This window comes from Botryllus schlosseri, chromosome 15 (genome assembly GCF_051294905.1).
Source record: "Botryllus schlosseri isolate E-star chromosome 15, Bs_hap1, whole genome shotgun sequence".
NCBI classification, from domain to species: Eukaryota; Metazoa; Chordata; class Ascidiacea; order Stolidobranchia; family Styelidae; genus Botryllus; species Botryllus schlosseri.
The window spans coordinates 15,528,695-15,551,643 of NC_137250.1; the positions used below are offsets into that span (position 1 = coordinate 15,528,695).

The 22,949-nt window shown below is 38.4% G+C and overlaps 3 protein-coding genes across 5 annotated transcripts; all 3 read left to right on the plus strand.

The window, feature by feature from the left end:
* Positions 1-22: 22 nt before the first annotated feature.
* On the plus strand, positions 23-7,829 carry LOC145457305 (MFS-type transporter SLC18B1-like). Of its 2 annotated transcripts, none has more exons than XM_080335498.1 (11): positions 23-996; positions 1,762-1,890; positions 2,252-2,347; positions 2,936-3,009; positions 3,064-3,277; positions 3,338-3,428; positions 4,059-4,198; positions 4,263-4,360; positions 4,899-5,102; positions 5,628-5,799; positions 7,711-7,829. In XM_080335498.1, the coding sequence occupies exons 1-11, from the start codon at positions 682-684 to the stop codon at positions 7,756-7,758; spliced, it is 1,581 nt and encodes a 526-aa protein (XP_080191624.1). In that variant the 5' UTR covers positions 23-681; the 3' UTR covers positions 7,759-7,829. The 2 variants fall into 2 exon arrangements, with proteins under 2 accessions (XP_080191624.1, XP_080191623.1); XM_080335497.1 differs by lacking the exon at positions 7,711-7,829 and adding an exon at positions 6,536-7,641.
* Positions 6,692-13,489, plus strand: LOC145457301 (MFS-type transporter SLC18B1-like). Its single transcript, XM_080335491.1, has 11 exons — positions 6,692-8,032; positions 8,320-8,448; positions 8,668-8,763; positions 8,851-8,924; positions 9,633-9,846; positions 9,927-10,017; positions 10,671-10,810; positions 10,880-10,977; positions 11,910-12,113; positions 12,369-12,540; positions 13,260-13,489. Exons 1-11 carry the CDS (start codon positions 7,553-7,555, stop codon positions 13,401-13,403), a joined length of 1,842 nt encoding a protein of 613 aa, XP_080191617.1. The 5' UTR covers positions 6,692-7,552; the 3' UTR covers positions 13,404-13,489.
* Positions 13,490-13,642: 153 nt separating this feature from the next.
* On the plus strand, positions 13,643-22,949 carry LOC145457303 (MFS-type transporter SLC18B1-like). 2 transcript variants are annotated; one of them, XM_080335492.1, is made up of 12 exons: positions 13,643-13,872; positions 16,463-16,819; positions 17,313-17,441; positions 17,688-17,783; positions 17,871-17,944; positions 18,420-18,633; positions 18,691-18,781; positions 19,379-19,518; positions 19,584-19,681; positions 20,152-20,355; positions 21,231-21,402; positions 22,701-22,949. In XM_080335492.1, the coding sequence occupies exons 2-12, from the start codon at positions 16,484-16,486 to the stop codon at positions 22,836-22,838; spliced, it is 1,692 nt and encodes a 563-aa protein (XP_080191618.1). In that variant the 5' UTR covers positions 13,643-13,872; positions 16,463-16,483; the 3' UTR covers positions 22,839-22,949. The 2 variants fall into 2 exon arrangements, with proteins under 2 accessions (XP_080191618.1, XP_080191619.1); XM_080335493.1 differs by lacking the exon at positions 13,643-13,872 and having other exon boundaries at positions 13,891-16,819; positions 22,648-22,802.

Here is a 22,949-nt window from a genome sequence, read left to right on the forward strand (position 1 = left end):
TTTCATTTTGATTTCATTATTTTCAGTCTGATTTTGCATGTGATATTTTTTGTGATGGATTTGACTGTTACGCCTTCATTCAGCAATGAGAATGGTTACTGTACAGAATGAAATGATTTGAATAAGATAGTTGTATTAATTTCATCTCTAGCTTTTTTCTGTTATAGTTGTAGTTTAAGTTGCGAACCTATTGTATTGTATATGATGTGATTAGCACTGAGAAATACAACAGACTTGTTGAAATGATGGAGTAAAATGAGAATGTGAAATTTTGCTTCATTTTCACTAACTCAATTCGCAATGCCTGTGCTTTTGATTTGTTTCAAATCGACAGTAATATCTTCTTCATTTATAAGATCCTTTTTGCAGGCCTGGTCTGTCATAAAAGCCATAAATCTTAGCAGAACTATCGCATATTAAGGAAAGAAAGTCGATATTGTTTAGCCACTAAATGCAGCATTATAAACAAGCATTTTGTCAAGTAACCTGTTGAAAATTCAAGTGCAAAAGCAAAAAATGTGTGACATTTACATATTTTTGATTGCTGTATGATGCATGCAAAATTTCCAAGTGACTGACCTAATTTCATTAATATTTTTATATAATTTGATATTTTTTTAGATATATTTTTATTATATCTGCTCCAATGTGATAATCTCTGCAATAGTAGTGTGCAAGACAATGGATTATGACAACTCTACAGCTCCTACGCCTTCTCCATTGAGTCAGTCTTATGATCATCCTAATCATTTTGAGAGGGCTGGATTTTCTGACTTGACAGTAGGCAACAGCAGAGTAACACAACATGGCGGCACCAATGGACAACGAAGTCACCAAGAAAATACCCATAGTCGTTCAGTTTCATTATCCTTCATACGCTGTGGTCCGAGAACGGGCAGGACTGTATCCTTGTCACGTTCGACTGAAAAAGAGTTGAAGAAAAGTGGAAGTGACAATGGCTCAAGTTCCTCTGAAATGTGTTCTCTGTCTGATGAGGTATGCATGGAGTTTGGATTGGATTAGACTAAGTTTGTATGATTTAACATCGTAGTTGACATTTCTGCGTTTATAATACACATTTTGCTTCTAAATGGCACGAGGTAGTTGAAAGAATTCTCAATTCCTTGATCCAAAAAACTAGTGAAATAGTACCATTGTTTTCAATCCTATCAATTACATGGGAGAAACTCTGCTAAAGTGACTTCTGAAGTCTTGTAGCTTGTCACGTCTCAACTATTCTAACATTATTTTAACTTGATGGTTGGAATGATGGTTGAGAATTTTATTACATATAAGAGATTACCATCAATCACTGTTGAAATGCCAACAGTTTTCAAAGCATTTTTGATAATTGCCAGGAGTAGCAATACTTGGTAGTAGGGATAGTAAATGCTCAACACTAGACTATTATTAATGCCCAAGGACATAAATATATGTTGAAAGTGATTAGTCTACTCTAATTAGTAAAAGTTGTCAGAGAAATTTAACTTGAAAAAATGCAGCCCAATTCTTGGTATTGCTGAAATTTCAAGAGATTGCCAGTGATGATAAACATCAGGTTCATTTCTTGGCCTACATTTACTGTTTTAGCTCTCAACTACACTGGTGTTGGTCTACCTAATGGATAATTACCTGTAATTTCAATGATTTGGAAAGCAAATTTTGCATTGGCATTACTAGATTCTCAATGCGGTTTCTTCCACTTTCCCCAGGTTTCCAATCTATTTCTATCCACACTTCAGAACAGGCTTTCTGTTTTAGGATTCACTGTTGGTTAAGAGATATTTCGGGTTCACAAAGGTTCAATTCAGATGCGGAATTGCGTTAGTGCTCTTATCCATTATCGACATGATGGGGTTCGGAATATTTGCACCGTTCTTTCCAGTTGTGGTGAGTAACTCAGTTTGTGAGTAATTTGCCACTCGAGCGCTGACTTCATAAATACTCGAGTTACAATAGTGAGAAGCCAGCAGAATGCCCGGGAAATTTGTCTCGGAGCAAGGTATTTCTGCTTGTTATAAATTCCTACATGTTCGGTGGCACTGCTTCAAAAATTACAAAACACATTTCAATGACAAATCCAAAATAGCTGAAAAGACATGTAATTTCAGATGAGCGAGGAATTTATGTCTTTCTCAGTAATGAAGATACTTTGATTGCTGATCGCTGTACCTTTTCCGGAAGTCTCTTTGTGTACTTAATGAAGATACGTTGGTCTTCATAGCGATTAAGGTGACATTTTTAATTACAGGCAGAGAAAAAGAACTTGTCAGAGCTCCAAATCGGTTTTATCTTCGCTGCATATCCTATGGCAGGGACATTTGGTTCTGTTTTTACTGGGAGTCTGGTGAGTTGTGATCTTATTTCAGATGTAATGGTGGCGTTCATGTTAATGATTCTGTAATGCTTTGTCTAACATATGTGCCAAGTGTGGTCAAAGTAGTCAGTTTTGATACTCAAGTAGTAGTAAAAGTAACTTGAACTTATACTCAATGTCCAAGACAATGTCCAAGACATGACGAAACTACTTGAAGACGATGAAAAAAATGAAGGTCGTCTGAAAAGTACCAGAGTAAATCGCCTCAAAAGTAGATTTTCTTGATGCATCACATACTATTGGCAGCGAATCGGAAAAGGGTATGCCTACTTTCCAAATTACAAGATTCATCTTTGTCACTAATGCGAAATGACAAATCACGCTGCCACTTTCTGAAAATTTTTCAGATACAGTGATACGGGTGCTATTTCGCACGAGTTCTACGACAATTTCACCAGTAAAAGGTGATGGAAACATATCTTCAAACTACTTTACAAAATGTAAAAAGTCGTTAATTTTCCTTAAAAAAAGTAGCAGTGGACGTAGTTCTCGTGTTTTATTAGTATTGTAGTCGTGGTAGATGAACAGGGTTTAACTTGTGATTTATTTTCGGTGCAGCTGGTAAAAGTGGGAGCGAAGTTCATAATTTTGGCCGGGATGTTCTGGTCTGCTGGCGGCACCGTATGTTTAGGGTGAGTGGATATTTCCGACTCATCTCTGATGGTTTCAGTCTATTCTCTTCACAGACTCCTCGATAAATCGCCAGAGGAATATTTCTTTTGGCTCTGCTGCGCTTGTCGCGTCCTTATGGGCATAGGAAGCTCTTCGGCATTCACTGCGATGTTTGCAGTGATATTTAGAGAGTTTGGGGATCGGGCGTTGACTGCTATCGGAATTTCGGAGTCACTTTGCACCATTGGCGGTATCGTGGGTCCTTTGCTGGGCGGTGGTCTGTATAGTGTATGAATCTGTGTAGATTGAAATGAAATACGCTTATTTACTGTTCTATTTGGTATGCAGGTCGGAGGATACTATTTACCTTTTGCTGTCTTGGGAGGCATGTCGATGATCGTTCTCTTTGTATGCGCGGCCCTAATTCCACATTCTCAAGGTAGGAAGTTGCTGAATGCATTCCTTTATATGGTATTCATTTTTGTTCAATTCTGAGTAGTTTACTAGTCAATCAGAATGACCACCTTGCGTTACATTATGAATGAGAATAGGTTGTGATTGTCGGAACAACAATTCTTATGTATAAATATTGGAAATTTCCCAGCTTGTTACCGTAAAATTCATCGGTGACTTCAGTATCTACACTTCAGGGCAAGCACGGAGATCTGTATCTAAAATGTCTTCGAGTTAATTAAATTATACTGCAATGAATATAGCCCTGAAAGCAATATTCAATATTAGCATCGCCATTCACCTATTAGAATTTGTCTGGTAAGTCATTCCACCGTTAGAATTGTATCTTCATATTCTGTCATTCCCAAAATCCTCCATAAAGATATACGAAAGAAGATCATTGGTACTCAAGTTGCATTGCGATTACCAAAAATATGTCACAAATGTGGCTGAAAATCAATGCAACTTTTACATTACCGATGAATCTCCCGGTCTCAAGGAAAAGTGTTGTGGAGCACTTGGCATACCTAGGAGGGGGGGGGCACTGTTGACAATCAGCAATCTAGGTTTTTGAAGATTCAGTTATACTGGAACAAGATTCATATGAATTTCTCAGTTGAAAGACAAGTGAATGCCGTCAATCCGGCTTGGCTATTGTTGAATCTCCACGCGTTGTTTTCATCACTGTTTGTCATCGTCTCATTCATAGTAATTTCCTTCATATCGGCCGACGGAGCTTTGTTTTTAACTCACTCGGTAGGTAAATAGGATTTGTGAACCAGTCCTTCACAAATGCAACCGTGCATCTTTTTCATCACAGTTTGGACTATCCGCATTCATGATCGGTGTTTTTATGTTGGTATTCACACTAACTTATGGACTCTCCACGCCTATATTCGGTTGGATTGCGGACTCCAAGTATGATTGATTATTATTATGACATAACTGTGTCTGGTGTTGTACAGATTGGGTAGTGCATGCTTCGTGGGGAGATGTTATTACGAAATAAATCAAGCAGAAGTAATCATAATAGTCATTGTTGGTACTCAAGTAGAAGAAGTATATGATTGCGTAGAAGTAATGATTACCAAGAAAAAACGTTCCAGGCGTAGCTATGTCCAAAATACATTAACGAAAAGATAGTCTAAAATCAAACAACTCAACTAAATAGTGCCAGTAGGCAAAACCTACTTGAGTATTCTAGAAAAGTAGAAGTTCTTCGTTACTGAACACCTGTGAAATCGAGTAGAGATTGCATATACAGTCTGACACAATGACTTGCCCTTGAAAAAGAGTGGTGACAATTTCTTTTCAAAAGCTAGCTGATATGATATTTTCTTAGATAGTCTACTTGCATCACATATACTTTTGTGTTTTGAAAATTGGGCGTTATGAAAATTTTGAAGGAAGACATTTTCTCGATTGTTCAAACGTGATGTTTCACAAGCTGAACAAGAAATATCGGGGCGCATGTTATGACGGCGTGCTGCTTCTTCGGTGGTGTTGCAATGTCACTTTTGGGTCCCGCGGATGTATGGATGAACTGTTTTGGTTGGGAGCAGCGTCAGCAATGGCTCAGCTTTGTATCTATTGGAATAGTTGGGATGATGCTTGGAGGAATTATTATGCCTACGTTCGGAGAAATGATTATAGCAGCTAAGTATGCATGAATGATTGAACATGTACTCGGTGATTGTTTTGGTGATAATTTATATTCCTTTCAACTACGGACTACTGTAATAATTTTGTCCTTTGAAGACACCCGGTTAAATGCCGAATGATGATATCTGCTATGATATACTAATAGTGCTGAGAAAATAGCTGTATTTACATTCTGAGTGGAATGAGAGAGAATCTTCATTTGTCAATCATGCAAATAATTAACATTTCATTACATCCAATTCGGTAAAATGCCATGTACAGATAAGCAAGGTATAAACTGGAGGCTTGATATAACAAAGTCATCAAAGCCGAGGAACCTGGAATGGTCACTATCACAGATTTTTCTTTTCTGAGCTCACATACCTTGATTTGAAATCTGTATTTTGGTGTGACCTGATTGTACTGCAGACTCTTATGTTAAAGAGGTTGAGGTGGTATGTAATACTTGCATAAATATGAAGACATCTGCCTCGTGGCTTGAGAACCTTGGAACTTGTATTCATTGAAACTTTTTGTACCCGAGGCACATGAAGCTCCAGGAGAACGAACTTGCGCAGTACGGTCTTGTGTCTGGTCTCTGGAACTTGTCGTATGCCGTTGGTGACATCGCCGGACCAACAGTAGGTGGTGCAGTTTCCTCGAAATGTGGCTTCAGCAATACATCCGCGATTATAGGCGCTATCATGCTCGGTCTGGTGAGTGATGTCTTATTTAAATTTTCGAATACCTGTCATGATGTAATTTAACTTGCATGTTCGATAACATACGTAGATCGGGTTCAAATATTGAGAAGTAACACGACCTTTCAAGCATATGCTCTTTCTTTTACCTAAACAGCCGGTTTGCAACCTTCAACGTTCCATGGCCCCGTTGTCCTATATTTGAACCAAAAGCCCAAGGATTGGTCATTTTTCCCCTTCAACCTGCCTGTTGACAAAAAATAGGTCGTCTGCAAGCCTGCAGGATACCACTGCCTCAAAACTCTATCACAGACCATATCCGACTCGCCAAATTCCCTCCTGGTTGGGAATCTCCGCCATAGGCTACCCAGTTCATACATTATTCTTTTACTGCAGCTCTTGAATGTTCTTTGTGGAATGTTTGCAACTAATTACAGTAGTTAGTTTTAGTATGGTTGGGTTTTTAAATGCAGGTGTTTGTTCGACCCACTTATCTTGCAATTTATTGTTTGTAGGTAATTATTTTGATATTCATTGCGCTTATACCGATTTTGCTTCAAAATATGGGTCTATTCCTTTGTGAGTAATTTGTTCCAAAGTTGTGTTCTGTTTGAATAGTTGTGTGGTTTTCTGTTGAGAAACTTGAGTATTGACTGCCCTGTGTGTCTGTACAGAGTGGTATTTCGAATTTCTTGACAGAATAATACCAGCTTGATTGTCGACCAACATGTCTCGTTGATCGCAATTTTAGGCATTGCTGAAGACGGCTCATCTTTTATACCTTGGTCGTCAAACACGCGAAAATACCGATGATGATTCTTCGAGTGCTTTTGATGGCGACGACGATGAAAGACAAAAGTTGTTAGGGACAGATCAACCATCTGTGCAAGCTTGAAATATTGCCCGACTTGCCATTCCACAAGGCGTATCTCTTATTGCCAACCAGAGATATTATTTTTCTTGCCCGGATTCTTCAAGGCTTGTGATTTTACACTGCCTCTGTTTTACACTTCCATGGGATCGAGACCAATTGCTGCAGCACTCGGTCGCCCATTCACTGTTTCTGAACATGAATTTCCTGACAGACATTCCTAAATGCGCTTTTGTGTTGCTGTTATAAAAATCTCTGTATGTGTACATACAGATTGCAGATCCGCTGAATGAATGCTAGCCTGCTGATAGCCTGCTTGATAACATCTTAATGCTTTGATTTGATGTTATCCATTCCGTGTGCAACAAAGTAACTAAAATTATTGTAATCGTTATCGGCATGTATTTGTTTTATTTCTAAGTTGTCTCTTACTTTACTATATTTCTAGTCTCACACTGTTCTTGTGCAGACGATCGTATTTTCAGTTCAATTTTGATATCAGTATTCATTTTGGTCAAGTTTTTGAGCTACATCGACATGAAATGCTACTCATAATAAGTTTAGTTTCTTTGTGATGATTTATTTAACCCTGATTCTTAGTTCTAAGATTGAATCTATAAGAATATCTATCCTTGTGGATGAATCTAATTTATCGATATTGGCATGGCTAGTTTCCACAATATTGGACGTGTTATAACTTCAATATAGATCGTAGCGTGGTCAACAATGTAGTCCACACTACAATTAGCAGTCAACCTAGCATGTCCTTCACACTACCTTGACGGAGATACAAAGCCAAAATTACTGTAACATAAAATGACGTGACAAAATATCTAACGAATAGTTGATGAATATCGATTTTCTGTTTTCGCACGTTGCTATCTTCTGGTGATTCAAATGCATGGATTTCTTGTACTAGCTTGCATTGGCATGTGCACGCTTTTTAACAAAACCTCATGCTTTATCCAAGCATTTTCCGTTCTCAGTTCATGTATTTACTTTTCATACTGTGTCTTGCGCAAAATCTTTGATGCGATGGACGATCTGCAATCAAGTCATCAGACTGGGCTCAGTCGTTCCTGCAACCCACCCACTTATATTAATCGACACGGATCGCGTGTCAGAGCGAGTACAGTTTCGGAAAGTGAGGGCAAACGCGGATATGATGCTTTCGCCGAGTTTCCAAGCAACTCGCAGGAGATACGATCCAGATCTGTTTCCATGACATTTACCACGTGCGGTCCCAGAGCCGTGAAACGAACTTCCTTAGCTTTACTATCCAACGGATTTGAGCCACATACATTAAATCACCATCATATCACCGATCGAGATGGACGAAGTTCGTGTTCTTCCAACGATTCTGCCTCGATCGATGAGGTACGAATTTTTAGTTAAATTCTACTAGAACACTGGATCGCTTAGGAAGTGTGTGAGTTTTTGACACATAAAACACCATCCTACTTTACCTTCCATAAGCTGATTTTGAAAATCGCCCCCTACCCTGGGCTGTTGAAATCGCTGGCATATGAACACACTAGTTCTAATAGAGCTCAAAATTCTGATGCAATCCCCAATCACAACACATTGCATATGTTGAAATCGAGATAAGTTGCACTTGACTCCGTATTTTTGTAGCATTTACATGAACGATTACGCTCCTTCAGGAAGCAGGTACAGAAAAAAGATACTTTGGCTTCACACGGGCTCAATGCAAATGTGCTGTTGCACTCGCCCTTCTATCGCTAGTAGACACTATGGGATTTGGAATATTTTCACCTTTCTTTCCAATTGTGGTGAGTTTAAAATATTTGTTACATGTTTAGATATCTCTGACTTAAGTTAAGTAAGCTGCAGGTATTATTTGGTCACGGTACAAAAATCAGATGCATACAATAGCATAAGACTTATAACAGTAACGAGCATATTTCCAACCCTTCATGTAATTGAGAGTTGAAAATTGCAGCCAGTATGTAATAAATGTATTGGTTCAGTAACTTAGATTCAAATTCTAGGCGAAAGAGAAGAACTTGTCCGAAGTGCAAATTGGTTTCATATTCGCGTCCTTCTCAATGGCGGGGATATTCGGTTCTATATTTACAGGCACCCTGGTAAGCTTCGTATCGCATATAGCTTTTCGAGCAAGCGTTACCGCCAAATTGTTTCGCGCTTTCAACGTGTAATTTTGAACTTTGCAGCTTGTGCAAGTGGGTGCGAAATTTATAATTTTAGCCGGGATGTTCTGGTGCGGTGGTGCGACAATTTGTTTCGGGTGAGCTATCCTATGATGATAAGAAATGTAGTATACGGCCTACCAGATTATTTTGCACCCTACTGGAATCTTGCTTGTTATTTTCTGTAGTGAGAATTGTCTGCTTCATTGTTTGATGTATAATTTGCAGGATCGTTCTCACAATGCATACATTATTGCTCGAATGGGTTTAGTTCATTATTTTGTTGCAATTCTATTTCAATTTTATGAGGTTCTCCAGTGCTGGTTGTGATAACCTGCATATGGCCATTGTGGTGAATAATTGGTTTTGAACATGACAGCGTTTCAAGGTCTGTAGTCGCTATACAGCATCGGGGTAAAACCATCATCCCCTTGTTGATAATGTTGCTATTCATGTAAAGAATTTCACTGAGTGCCTAAGCTTGTCACTTAGGGAGCTGTAAGTATGCTACAAAACAATGTGGTGGATTTGCACGAGTTCAATTTTTTATTCTCCTACAGATTATTCCAGCTTCAGGATTTGGATCCAGTAGCCTACAATGTCCTCTGGAACCTATTTCATACACCATACATCTATATGTATTCGAGTGATTTGGTTGGAAACCACTACTACTCCTATTACTAATCGTGTATCACCTTTCAAGAATTTGTCAATGTGGTTAAAACCCCTTTAGAGAAATAGCTTTTCCGCACCTTGACACCGACGAAATCTGGAAACATATCATTCTCTTCGTTTTGTCTATGTAGACTTCTCGATAAAGTTCCGGAGGAATACTTTTTTTGGTTGTGCTGCGCTTGCCGGGTATTCATGGGACTGGGAAGCTCTTCAGCCTTCACTGCCCTTTTCGCTGTGATATTCCAAGAATTTGGCGACCGATCGTTAACCGTTATCGGGATATCGGAGTCGCTGTGCAGCATCGGCGGTATCACCGCGCCGCTGCTAGGCGGTGGCCTGTACAGTGTAAGTTTGTGAATCAATCCCATTTATGTACAGTCGTACACCTTTCTCGTAATCTCTTTTTCTTTCTGTCGTGATTTTAGCTCGGTGGATATTACTTACCATTCGCGGTATTGGGATGTATGACGTTTACCGTTCTGCTTGTGTGCGCTATATTGATACCTCCTGTAAAAGGTTCGTGCATTGTTGATACTAGATGCACGGGTTTTACGATAGTCGTGTGCTAAAATTCGTTCTCTTACACGCATGTCCTGCTGGTCAACCTTGAGGCCAAACAAAGCGCGAAGTAATAGTGGAAAGCAGATTTCAAATGATAAAGTTGCAACAAACACTCAACTTGCTCTCAGGCATTAGTAATTTATGAAGAAAAAAAAAAGATTGAATGCAATCAGCTCTAATGCACCACTTTCTGCACAAAGTTTATTGATTTATATACGTTATACAGGAATAATTCTAAAATATGATTTTATTAGAATACTACAAATCAAAATCACTGTTTTTAGGAATCAACAATTCAAAAAATAGGTTGATTCACTTGGAAACAAAAATAATTAAATTCAAGAAATGTATAATTTCCGAGTAGATTTACAGGAATATGGGAGTTGGAGTTGTGTGAAGAAAATTTCTTGAGTCAGAGTTTCAGTTAGTGGTAAAGTGAACCAACTCCACAGCCCTGCTGCCAACAGGGACTACTTTAACCACCTTGGGTGGTATGGCAGTCGTTCAGTTAGCTTACCAGCTATGTGAACTATGAGTTGCTAATGTTACTGCTACTGTTGTGCAAACAGAAGTGAACCTAAAGTGCTAAAATTATTTCCTATTTACAGTTGATAGGCAACTGAATGCTGTCAGTCCTGCGAGACTGCTTCTAAACCTCCATGGCTTGTTTTCCGCGCTGTATGTCATGATTTGTTTCATCATCTGCTCATTTATAACCGCAAACTATGCTATATTTCTAACGGACTCGGTAAGAGCATTTGTGTGAATATTTACGTAGCTAGGTTGTCGCACTAATTGCTTCATACTTATTTTACAGTTTGGCTTGTCTTCGGTAATGGTCGGTGTGTATTTTCTGGTTTTCAGTATGTTTTATGGGATTTCAACGCCCATATTCGGTCGTTTTGCTGACTCCAGGTATGAATACAGCTTATATTAATCTAATTACTCACACACTCGTTGCCTGTGGAACCAAAAAAGCAATTATACCTTGCTGTCATATCCAACGTAGCACGGACATGACTTTTCGAAAGCAAATTGAAATCCACTGTAATCAATATGGTATATAGTCTAAATCAGTACTTCGCAACCAGTTTGCGGCGCACTCTGATTGCATGTTTTGTTGTACGTCCCACAATGAGATATGACCGAATGTATCAAAAGTAAATTGTTGAGAAAAGAAACAATGTATTGTATACACAGGCAATTTACTTTTAATGCAAAAGTTGAGCTTGCGTATTAGATATTATCAAATCTAGGCTTGACTGATCACAAGCTAACATGCAGTGTAGCTACAGTTGAGAACCTGAACTCACAAAGGTAGGCGTAGTGGTGAATAGCAAGAGAAATTTCATGGCGCCCTGCAACCCTATGGTCGTTACCCGCTGGTTGGGAAGCGCTTGGCCTAGGCATAATTGGTTTGTTATTACCAAAATAATACTACACATTGTTTTAATGCGAAATAAGAAGCTTTTTTTCACAAATTGCAATAGCTTCGGAGAATCTGATGAAACTACAAATAAATTAAGCATTTTTCGTGTTTAATATATGGAAAAGAATCTGTTTATACATCACTTCGTCATTTAGGAATATTATTTTGTCTTTACATTTTGCTCATTTCTGTAGTTTTAGTGCTGATAAGCTTACTAAAACATTTAATATAGGCTATTCCTTGAGATAAAATGCAACCTATCTTAAAATTTAGAGGGTACCAAAATTACATAAATTCGCCTATATCTCAAGAACTGAAGCCAATTTGCAAAAAACTGATGGTATTTTTTAGCTTTGCACCACTTATATACTCCAACTGTTCTTACCTTACCTCAATTGAACCATTAGCATTGCTTCAGAGATATCGGAGCTCACATCATGACGGGCTGTTGCTTCCTATTCGGTATCACCCTGACATTGTTCTGCCCTGCCGACGTGTGGATGTCCTGGTTCGGTTGGAATCATCCTCGCAAGTGGCTGGTCCTCATGAGTTCAGCTCTTTCCGGGATATTCATCGGTGGAATGGTCATGCCCACGTTTGGGGAGATGATCATAGCGGCCAAGTAAGTCACTAGGCTGTAATTTTCAAACTTCAATCGATGGCGTATGCGAAACGAAGGATCTGAAGTTGACGGTACTCTATTGTCAGTACCGATAAATTCAGACAGAGTTTATCTCTCACTGCTGAACTCAAAAATCATAACAATTAATACTCAATTAAGATTGTGCTCTGCCCTAATCTGTACTAAACCTTTGTATATGGTTACTATATATGACCAATTCTACAGAACAAAATAACAATATTCAATCAATTCCAGACAGATGAAGCTCCAGGAGAATGAACTGGCTCAGTACGGCATGGTATCTGGTCTTTGGAACACAATGTTCTCTGCTGGTGACATCCTGGGGCCAACGATGGGTGGCGCGATAGCAGCGAAATATAGTTTCAACAACACATTAGCGATATTTGGATTGTGTGCTTCAGCCCTAGTGAGTAGATCATACTTTTTGAATGCTTAGTAGTATGATAGCAGGGAAATCGAGTGCCTGCCAGATCAGATTCTTAGCAAACGTTTTCCTTTTCATCTTTCAAGTACCGGACATAACCATCGTAGTTTGAAACGTTCCTTTCAATTCAATTCCAATGCTGGCAAATAACATTTTGATAACTTCCCATCAATATGAAACAGCACAACCCTTGATAAATCTGTCATTACTGCCAGTCAGTTGCCTTACTTGGAATGATGATGCGATCCACCCACGCCATGTGTCTTATAAAAAGCCTAGAAGTGGGCCGTGCTACAAGTCAGTAAATACGGACTAAAAAATAGAGCGTATCTGCCTGGTGTAAAATGACCAATGACCATGTAGTCGAAACACCATGAATATCAAGCAGACAACAAACAAACATTTCAAGTACAATTCTACGGTATTTTTAGTTTGCCATTTCCATTCAAAAAGACACAGTATGGAATCCTACAATTTTTTTCATGAACAGCACTATTCACATCGGAACACATGTCGTAGTCATGTCGTTATTATAATGTTGTAGAATCAAATCTTTTTAGGTACACAAACACATTTGACTACTATACACTGCAATTTTTCACATCATTAACTGTTCACCTGTCTGTTTGGTATTCAAATTTCACCAAGAACATAACAATTGTCGATATGCTACAATGATAACACGCTGATGTTGTTGCCAGGCAATATCAAAGGCCGTCCATCTGGTGTACCTTGGCTGTAAGCGGACTAAAAATGAACACTCCTCCGACAATGATGAATGTAGCGATTATGACGATGAAAGAGAAGCATTATTGGGGAACAATCAAACGTCTATACAAACTTGATTTTCATGTAGCACCTTGCGATTGGCTGATTGATTCAGCATTTTCACATGATATTATATTTCTAAACACGAGACGAAATGTTCGTACGTGTGAATTATGGAGCCTTGCATTGTGGCAAAGTGTTTTTGTCTTAGTTAGGCAGTGAGTTCTTTCCTTAACGGGATGTTGCTATAAAACCGAATCTCAACTATTATTACCAGTGTCGCAAACGGGTTTTCTTCTTTAAAAGCAGAAGTCAGCCCCCAGCAAAGGGAATTACTGGGAGAAGCAGATGCGGCTGTATACTCAGTAGATCAGTTCTCATCTATATAACTATCAATCTATAATCCGCCGCACACGACGTTGAATTTTTACAGCAGTATGAAGGATACTGTTACGGAGAGCAATCTTTAGTTGTAACGAAGAGGACCAAACAAAGTACAAATTGCAACTTCCTTTCGGAAGGAATGTTCCTAAAGATGTAATCCAGGTATGTATAGCTTGACAAAATGTAGCATACTCTTTACATAATAATGCTGATATTTTAAACTTTCTTTGTTATTGGTAGTTTCTAGACATCAATACTCTTTAGATCACAGCCAAACGACCCATGGCACTCAGCTTGTGAGGGCTCTGACTGACCCGAGTGTCAAAATTTTGTATTTAGGTATGTTATTAAGCCGTGTCTTAGTTACCCCCGGCTCTTTTTTCGCTCTCTACCAAGGCAATATATGTCTATTCAATAGCTATGATTATGAGTGAAAATTTTGCAGTGGTATTATATTTACAAATTTGTATGGGCTTTTCTTAGATGGGGGTCTAAGCTATTCCGATGCATGTATTGATGGACATTTTATAATAGTGTAGTTACGGCCATAGTTTCAGCTTACAGCAGCATGCCCTCCGTGTTTTAGGAATCACCACGTGTTTAGAAATATTTAGGGTTCAAGATGATCGAAATCCGATGTGGAATTGTGCTAATGCTCTTGGCACTTATCAACATGATGTGACTTTCAATATTTGCCCACTTTTCCCTGTTATAGTGAGTAGCCGTGTCTTCAAGGATTAGGCTACTAGAGAGTTGACATCTTAAAGCATGAGGTACAGTAGTAGCAACTAACAAGCATGTCATATTAATTTGTGTACACAAGAAATGTAACACAGTTTTGCATGATGTAATTGTCAGAAATGATTGGTTAGCATCATATCGTTCGCCAATAGCTTCGAAAACATATAGTGTATTCCAATGACAATGACATGATAGATGATACTGCAACAAAGAAGCGCAATCTCAAATGGCGGTAAAATTTACATTCTCGGGAGTCTTGAACATAAATTTCTCAGGAGCAGGATAAGCACTTGACCGAGCTTCAAAAGAATTTGATAGTCACTGCATTTCCAATGTCAAGGATATTTGGTTTCAACTTGCAGTCTGGTTAGTTGCAATCTCATTCCAGCTGCAGTGCTGGTGTATGTGTATTGTGGGAACTTGCAAGTCTCTTATCACCAGATTACTTCATGAAAGTCCCCAGATATTCGATCAGCATACCTGATTGTTCATGGAATAATAGTAAGTAGATCCGATTCAAATAAAATAAGTAACACCAACGCGACCTCGTCCTATCTAGCATGTTGTTTTATGTTCTTTTGTTCTGATTAGAATAGTTGGTTTTTGTAGAGTTCGGTTGGGGTAGTGGCATACCTCGCTAGGTCGATTTTAGGAATACATGCACTGCCATTTTCGAATTTCCCCAACATAATTAATTGTAATCTACCAGTTGTGAGTAGCCAGTGGCTCAGGACTACTTAAAATTGCATTTAATCGTTTTGTTACTGTTTCTAAACTTGAACTTTAATTCTGATGATAATATGGAATGTGCCTTTGCGGTTGAACCTTCACAAAAACCTTTAGGCCTGTATGTATAGCTGTATAAGTTTGTAGTGATAAATAAACTTACACTGACAGACAGCAAGTGTATTGAAATCATAATTCACTTTACCTGCACACAATATTGCCGTATGATAACAGTTTTATTTTGTAGTGGATTTATGCAGAATGTATCTTCACATCAGTATAGAATACCGACCGAAAGTCAATATGGTCAACTTTGCAAGAATAATGCTGTTGATTTATTAGTCGTTCTATGCAACTGTTTTGTTTCCAATTTATCGGTTATTTTGCTATCTTTCTAGATCCGCATTGTTTTGTGCAGTTATTCGTATCTTCAGTTTCCAGTCTTATATCAATTTCAAAATGGTTTTGTTCGAAGTTTTATAACTACATACAAATAAAGTGTACCTTCACGTTAAGTTATAGTTCTGATTTTGACCATTTGCTCATCACTGTTTCTTGGTTCCACTGATTTGTTTTAAGAGAGAATAGCTCTCTGTCAATGAATCGAATTATCATGCTTAGTATTCTGTGTGTTTACTGTTTTGCAATGCAAATGTTGATCAAAGCTTGGTTAAGGACTTGAAGTTGCACGTTTTCCCTAGCATGCCTTTCACACTTCTTTGACAAAAATGTACGCCCATCAACAACATCAGGCTGCTTGTGATAAAAGGCTCATTGAAAGTTCTTTGTATTCTTCAAACTTTCCGATTGACCCTCTTCAGCAAGAATCATTAATGTAAATGCTAATGATGTGATTAAACGAAGTAGTGAAATATACGGTGTCTGATTACTGAATGTGGAGTCATAACATGTTACACATCACTACTCAATGTTATCATTTGTATTTCCATTTGTATTACTTCCTGACAAGAGTCAATTGTATAGCTGTTGGAAAAGTATATTGCGGTGGCCGGTGACCATTTTACTACAAGTCACCTTCCAGTTCTTTACTACAAATAAGCCTATATTTGAAATGAGTAGACAAATTACTTAGTCGCTTGCGATTAATGAATTGCTATTTTCGTGTGCAGTCATCTTTTGGTAAAAGGAATGCATCGATTCCTCATAGTAGATTGCAATTAGTATTCGCAAAACCAAGATGACCCTTGTCATGCATGTCTTTTGCTTTATTGAAACACTTTTCATTCTCAGTTATTGCCTCATGTATTTACTTTTGATGCTGTAGCTATTCAAAATCTCTGATGCAATGGATGATCTTCAATCAAGCAATCAAACTAGACTCAGCCGCTCTTGCAATCCGCCCAGTTATATCCATCAGCACAGATCGCGGCTCAGGGAAAGTGCAGTTTCGGAATGCGAAGGCAAACGTGGATATGATACTTTTGCCGAGTTTCCAGGCAACTCGCCGGGGACGCGGTCCAGGTCTGTCTCCGTGACGTTTGCCACATACGGTCCGAGAGCTTTGAAACGGATGTCGTTGGCTTTACCAACGAAAGGGTTTGACCCGTCAGCACTCCAACGCATTCATGATCCGGCAGACAGACACTCTTGTTCTACTGATGATTCTGCCTCAGTTGATGAGGTATGATATATTTTGCTTGCAGTCTAGTTCTACGGGAACACTGAATAGTTAAAGAGGTGCTATTATATCTCCTTTGAAATCTGTTAAATTACAATTAGCATATTGATAGACTGCACATTGCACATTAATCCTTTCACTGCAAGTCGCAGCTTGGGGCAATCTTATTCTATGTATGATCACACCAGTCACACGATGTATATGATTCCTTGCCGAGTAAAAGCATAGTACTGACGGATTTGCAACGATGACTAAGAGAATAATGAATACAGCAACTGTTTCATTTAACTCACACGATAGTGAACTTGACGACTTGAAATCTGGCACCTGCAGTATAATTATACGTTTTTACACCAAGTTCTTTCTGAAGAAATAGCCCTCAAATTTTTACTGCTAAACAACAATGTACTACAAGGATAACGGGGCTGATAAGAGTTGCATGGCTGCAATAACTGGTTTCATTAGCTAAGACCAAGACATGTTTACACTCTTCCAGGAATCTGATTCGGAAAAAAGATACTGGGGTTTCACACGGGCTCAATGCAAATGTGCCGTGGCACTTGCCTTTCTGTCTATTGTAGACACCATGGGGTTTGGAATATTTTCACCTTTCTTTCCAATTGTGGTGAGTCTTAAAATCATCATCAGAATTATAGACTGATGTAAACTAAGCTGCCTTTAGTATTTGGTTCCAAACATTAAATTAGTAAAATAGCATAAGACACAATGATAATCTACTACTCATGGTTGACAGTAATGAGCATATTATACTATCCTCCATGCTCTGTGATTTTAAACTCGAAGCCTGTACGCAACGAATGTGTGTGTGTGATTTTCCCGTATCCGCAGAATAACATAGATTCTATTCTAGGCGCAAGAAAAGAACATGTCCGAAGTACAAATTGGTTTCATATTCGCATCCTTCTCAATGGCGGGGATATTCGGTTCTATATTTACAGGTTCTCTGGTAAGCTCTGTGTTCTGATTAGTTTTATCAAGCAAGCAGTGCTTGAAATCGTTTCGCCCGTTCAAGGCGTTTCTTTGAACTTTGCAGCTTGTGCAAGTGGGTCCCAAATTTATAATTCTGGCCGGAATGTTCTGGTGCGCTGGTGCAACAATTTGTTTCGGGTGAGCTATGGTGAAGTCTGCGGTGATTTTATGCATTCCTACAGCATTAAGAAAAGTTCTTTCTTATAATTTAGTTCAGTTCATTATGTCGTTAAGGTGAAATCACAGTTGTTTTTTCAAGTATACGTGGGTCTCTAGTGGTGACTGTGATTCCTACTTTTGACCAAAAACAATTTGCATTTGAACCTTGACAGCCTTTTAGTTTGCGGCCCCATAATTTTCAAAATTATTTGTGGTTTGAGAACTGTCCGGTGAGCACTGAAAGCTGTATAAATCATTCGATTTGTTTAAAACTGTGGGGCTTAGAATTTTTATATTTGTTTAGTAGAATTTCTTATACATGTCTAAACTGCAGAAGTTGAATTTCTTATCTCTGTCAAAACTTCTGGAGAAATTCCTTGCAAATCTTACGTTAACAAAATTAGTATTGTAACTGTGTTTTTACAAACACTGTTGTATTCTCTGGGCTGTTTAGATTTCTTGATCAAGTTCCGGAAGAATACTTCTTTTGGTTGTGCTGCGCTTGCCGGGTATTCATGGGAGTTGGAAGTTCCTCGGCCTTCACTGCCCTTTTCGCTGTGATCTTTCAAGAATTTGGCGACCGCTCTCTAACAGTTATCGGGATATCTGAGTCGCTGTGCAGCATTGGCGGTATCACAGCGCCCTTATTGGGTGGTGGCCTGTACAGTGTAAGTTAGTGAAATTATTCCATTACACATTCCTGATGACACTGTTTTATATTCTAGCTGGGCGGATTTTACTTGCCATTTGCGGTATTGGGTTCTCTATCACTGCTTGTTGTACTTGTATGCGCATTATTGTTACCTTCCGTGAAAGGTTAGTGTATAAGCTGATATTGTTTTGCATAATTTACATGGTGGTTGTGTTACTAGTGTCGCTTTGTACCAGTGACAAGAACCTGAAGTAAAAATATGGTGGTATGGAAAGTAATCAGTAGGCTTGACAGGAAATAACGGAAGAAACTTTAAACAAGCCTTTTACCATAGTTGTAACCAAGTCACAAGTCAATCTCCCTTTTATAGCTTTGACTCGAGTCATTTTGTATTCACCATCGAGTCAAGTTCGAGTCATAGTATTGAGACTCGAACCACAGTCCAAGCTATAGTGTTCACTGTTCAGGTGATGTTCATCTCACTTTTTTACAACTCTTGGGTTATGTCGAATGCCGCATATGTCATAATATACTAATTTATCTCACTTTTAAGCTGCTTATACAGCTAAAAGACCCTACAAGCAAGAAAGGTTATCAAAATATATCACTTGCATCAAGTACAAGTCGAGACATTTTCTATATTTAAGAAAATGAGACGAGTCCAATTACCAATAAATTGCAGCTAGAGTCATTAGAACCCTGCCTTCTACCCACAGGCCTTCACAGCCTGGCGAATTACTAACATGAGTTTCTATTTGCAGTCGATAGGCAACTCAATGCTGTCAGCCCGGCTTGGCTGCTTCTTAACTTTCACGGCTTATTTGCTTCCCTGTATGTGATGCTTTGTTTCTTGATCAGCTCGTTCTTAACTGCAAACTTTGCCATATTTCTGACCGACTCGGTAAGAACGTTTGCTTCAACATTGAGCTTGGTGGATTTACTGATTGCTTCATGCTGATTTTACAGTTTAATTTGTCGTCGGTGATGGTCGGTGTGTACTTTCTGATATTCAGCTTATTATACGGTATTGCCACACCCATATTTGGACATTTCGCTGACTCCAGGTATGAAATTGATATATCCTACTTATCGCAATCAATTGTTTATAAGAGTTGACTAAGAACATGTTGATTTTTGTGCTTTTTCTGCGTTCTATAGCTCGCATTGCTCGAAGTAACAATGTTTGTCTTGACTTTGGGAAGAGAGGTTCACTGTACCATTCAAGACTTATTCCTTGCAAAAAATCTTGTATAAACTATTGGCAAATTCATGTTTTACAATCAATTGCAGTATCATATCAGCTGACGGATGAAGTACGCAAAGAATGCTGTTACTCGATGTCACAGTTTCATCCGCTTACTTCCCATTCATATCAGGAGACTACTGAAATTTCTCATTGGCCACAATTTAAAATATGAATTTGCTGGATAGTAATATATATTTAATGAGTTCATGACATTCTGAAAACTGTGACTTCTGTTTTTATCTGCTATGCATAGAGATTCACACCTTGAAATAATTTACCTCTGCTTAGAGATATCGGCGCTCACATCATGACGGGGTGTTGCTTCATACTGGGCATTGTTCTGACACTGTACTGCCCGGCTGACGTTTGGATGTCCTGGTTTGGCTGGGATCACCCACGCAAGTGGCTGGTCATCGCGTCTTCGGCTATTTCCGGGATATGCATCGGAGGAATGATCATGCCCACCTTTGGAGAGATGATAATAGCAGCTAAGTGAGTGGTTTTGCTATAATTTTCGAACTTCAATAAATGACACGTGAAACTAAGAGTTTGATAGTTTTCATACTTTGCTGATCCAAGCAAGTTATATAAAGCTATGTCTTTTTTACTCTCCAAACGCTAGTCCTTGTCGTTCTACGAAAGCCAACTAAATCAGGGTGGAAAAGCACTGTTTTTGTATGTGATTCTTGACAAATCGCTTCTACCCTTGGAAATTTATCGTACTTATTATGATCAGTGTGAAAGAATGTTTATTGTTATGGATGTGTCTCCCCTGTCTTTTGTCAATGCTTGCAATCACCATTCACCAGAGGTGGTCAAAGTAGTGGCGTTGGTACCCACGTAAAAATAGCATTAATGCAGTAAATTTCTTCTTATTTAAAAATTAGTGATTTTAAAGATTTGTCAACACTACTTCAAGTAGACATAGAAAATGAAGGTCTGTAAATAACTCGAGCAGTTTCAAAATACAAACTGACCATCCGTCAATGACACAAGCTCTAATGTGAGAATGCATGTGAAGTGTTGTTGGCATGGTGGTTTACCATCCTTGGAGCCATTCCCATTAGCAGAATTATTTCACCCGCGAGCAAATAGGTCCAATATAAAGTAAAATAGTTTTCAAAGATCGCACCTTCTTGTTGGGCTATTTATGATTTTGTACTGTCAAGTTGTTAGTGCTTTTGTGATGATTAATGAAGACACGTCACCTCGCACTAGAACTGAGCAAGGCACCCATTTTCAGTCATATGCAAGACAATTTTCATCAGAAGCAGATATTTCTTCTGTAAATTTGTCTTATCTTCCTTAACTCTTACCTGCAATTGGTATGTGCGACCCATTCATATTATTATTCAATCAAATTCCAGACAGATGAAGCTCCAGGAGAACGAGCTCGCGCAGTACGGCATGGTGTCAGGTCTCTGGAATACAATGTTTTCTGTCGGCGACATCCTTGGACCGACGATGGGGGGAGCGTTGGTCGCAAAATTTAGTTTCAACAACGCCTTAGCGATGTTGGGATTGTTTGCTTCGACCCTAGTGAGTATATCACTCTGCATAGCTTTTGAATACTTTGTAAAATAAAAGCCATGAATCCATTTTCCAACAAATCCGATTTTTGCTAAAACGTTAGATTTTTTGTTTTGGTGTCCAACAGCTGTTTGCACTTGTGGTCTGTACTTTTTATGACTAATGTAATTGTAACAACGGCTCATCAGTAGGGCAATTTTTTTTTACCTAAAAACGGCAGATTTTGATCTAAAAAAATCAAAATTTTGACATTTTTTGACCTTAAAAACTTAATTTTGACCAAATTTTGAGCTAAGTTATGCAAATTAGGTGTTTTCCAACATATCGTTAGAATTGTACTACTTATCTTCATTTCTGGTTCGAACTGTCTGTCCTTATGAAGTAGTTTGACCATAAAATTCTTTTAGATTTAAAAACTGACAAAATTTTTACATGCAAGCTAAAAAAAATTCAACTTTGTTTACAATTTTGACATTTTGTGACCTAACGCTACAATTTGGACCTAATTTTGACTTTTTTTAACATGTCAAAAAAGATGCCCTACTTATCTTCATTTCTGGTTCGAACTGTATGTCCTTATGACGTAGTTTGGCCATAAAATTCTTTTAGATTTAAAAACTGACAAAATTTTTACAGGCAAGCTAAAAAAAATATTCAACTTTGTTTACAATTTTGACATTTTGTGACCTAACGCTACAATTTGGACCTAATTTTGACTTTTTTTAACATGTCAAAAAAGATGCCCTACTCATCAGTAAGACTTGCTGATCGTGGTTAATCTAAAGCTGCTAGACGAATAGTGAATAGTGATTTGATTCCATCTTTCCATGATGGCGAGACAGCAGTATGGATTATACTTTCTACCAATCTAACTTTGTTCGTAGGTATAAGGGAAGAGCCCGGTCGAGATTTTCAGCCATTGTGGTAATTTCAAGATAGCAGAGTAGCTCATTACTTCTATGGGTATAGAATTCACCATTTCTATTAGAAAACGTCAGTTGGCAATCCCATTTTGCATTCAAGAGATGAGCAAAGCTTTTCAGCTGTGTGAACACTCAAGTGCTAATGTTTCAAATGATCAAAATTAAAATTTTGTTGGCATGTCGTACTTTGCCATATTGGTTTTATTTATGTTGTAATTCCTTTGGTGCACGATAACTCTTGATAAGAAGCGTCCATAGTAATTTACACCCCAATACACCACTTTGCGCTATCACTTTTTCGCTGCCTGTCTGGTTTTTCAATTTCATTAAGAACAGAACGGTTGTCAAGATGCTACGATGATGACAAACTCGTGTTGTTACCAGGCAGTATCAAAGGCCATCCATCTTACGTACCTCGGCTGTAAGCGGACTGGGAATGAACAAGCATCCGACAATGATGAATGTAGCGACGAGGAAAGAGAAGCATTATTGGGGAACAACCGATCGTCTATACAGACTTGATATTTTTTTTAGCACTTTGCGATCAACTGATTGATTCAGTGTTTTAGCAAGATCCGAAAATGTGAATGCAAAATGTTTTTATTTGAAAGTAAATGATGAGCCCTCCAGTAA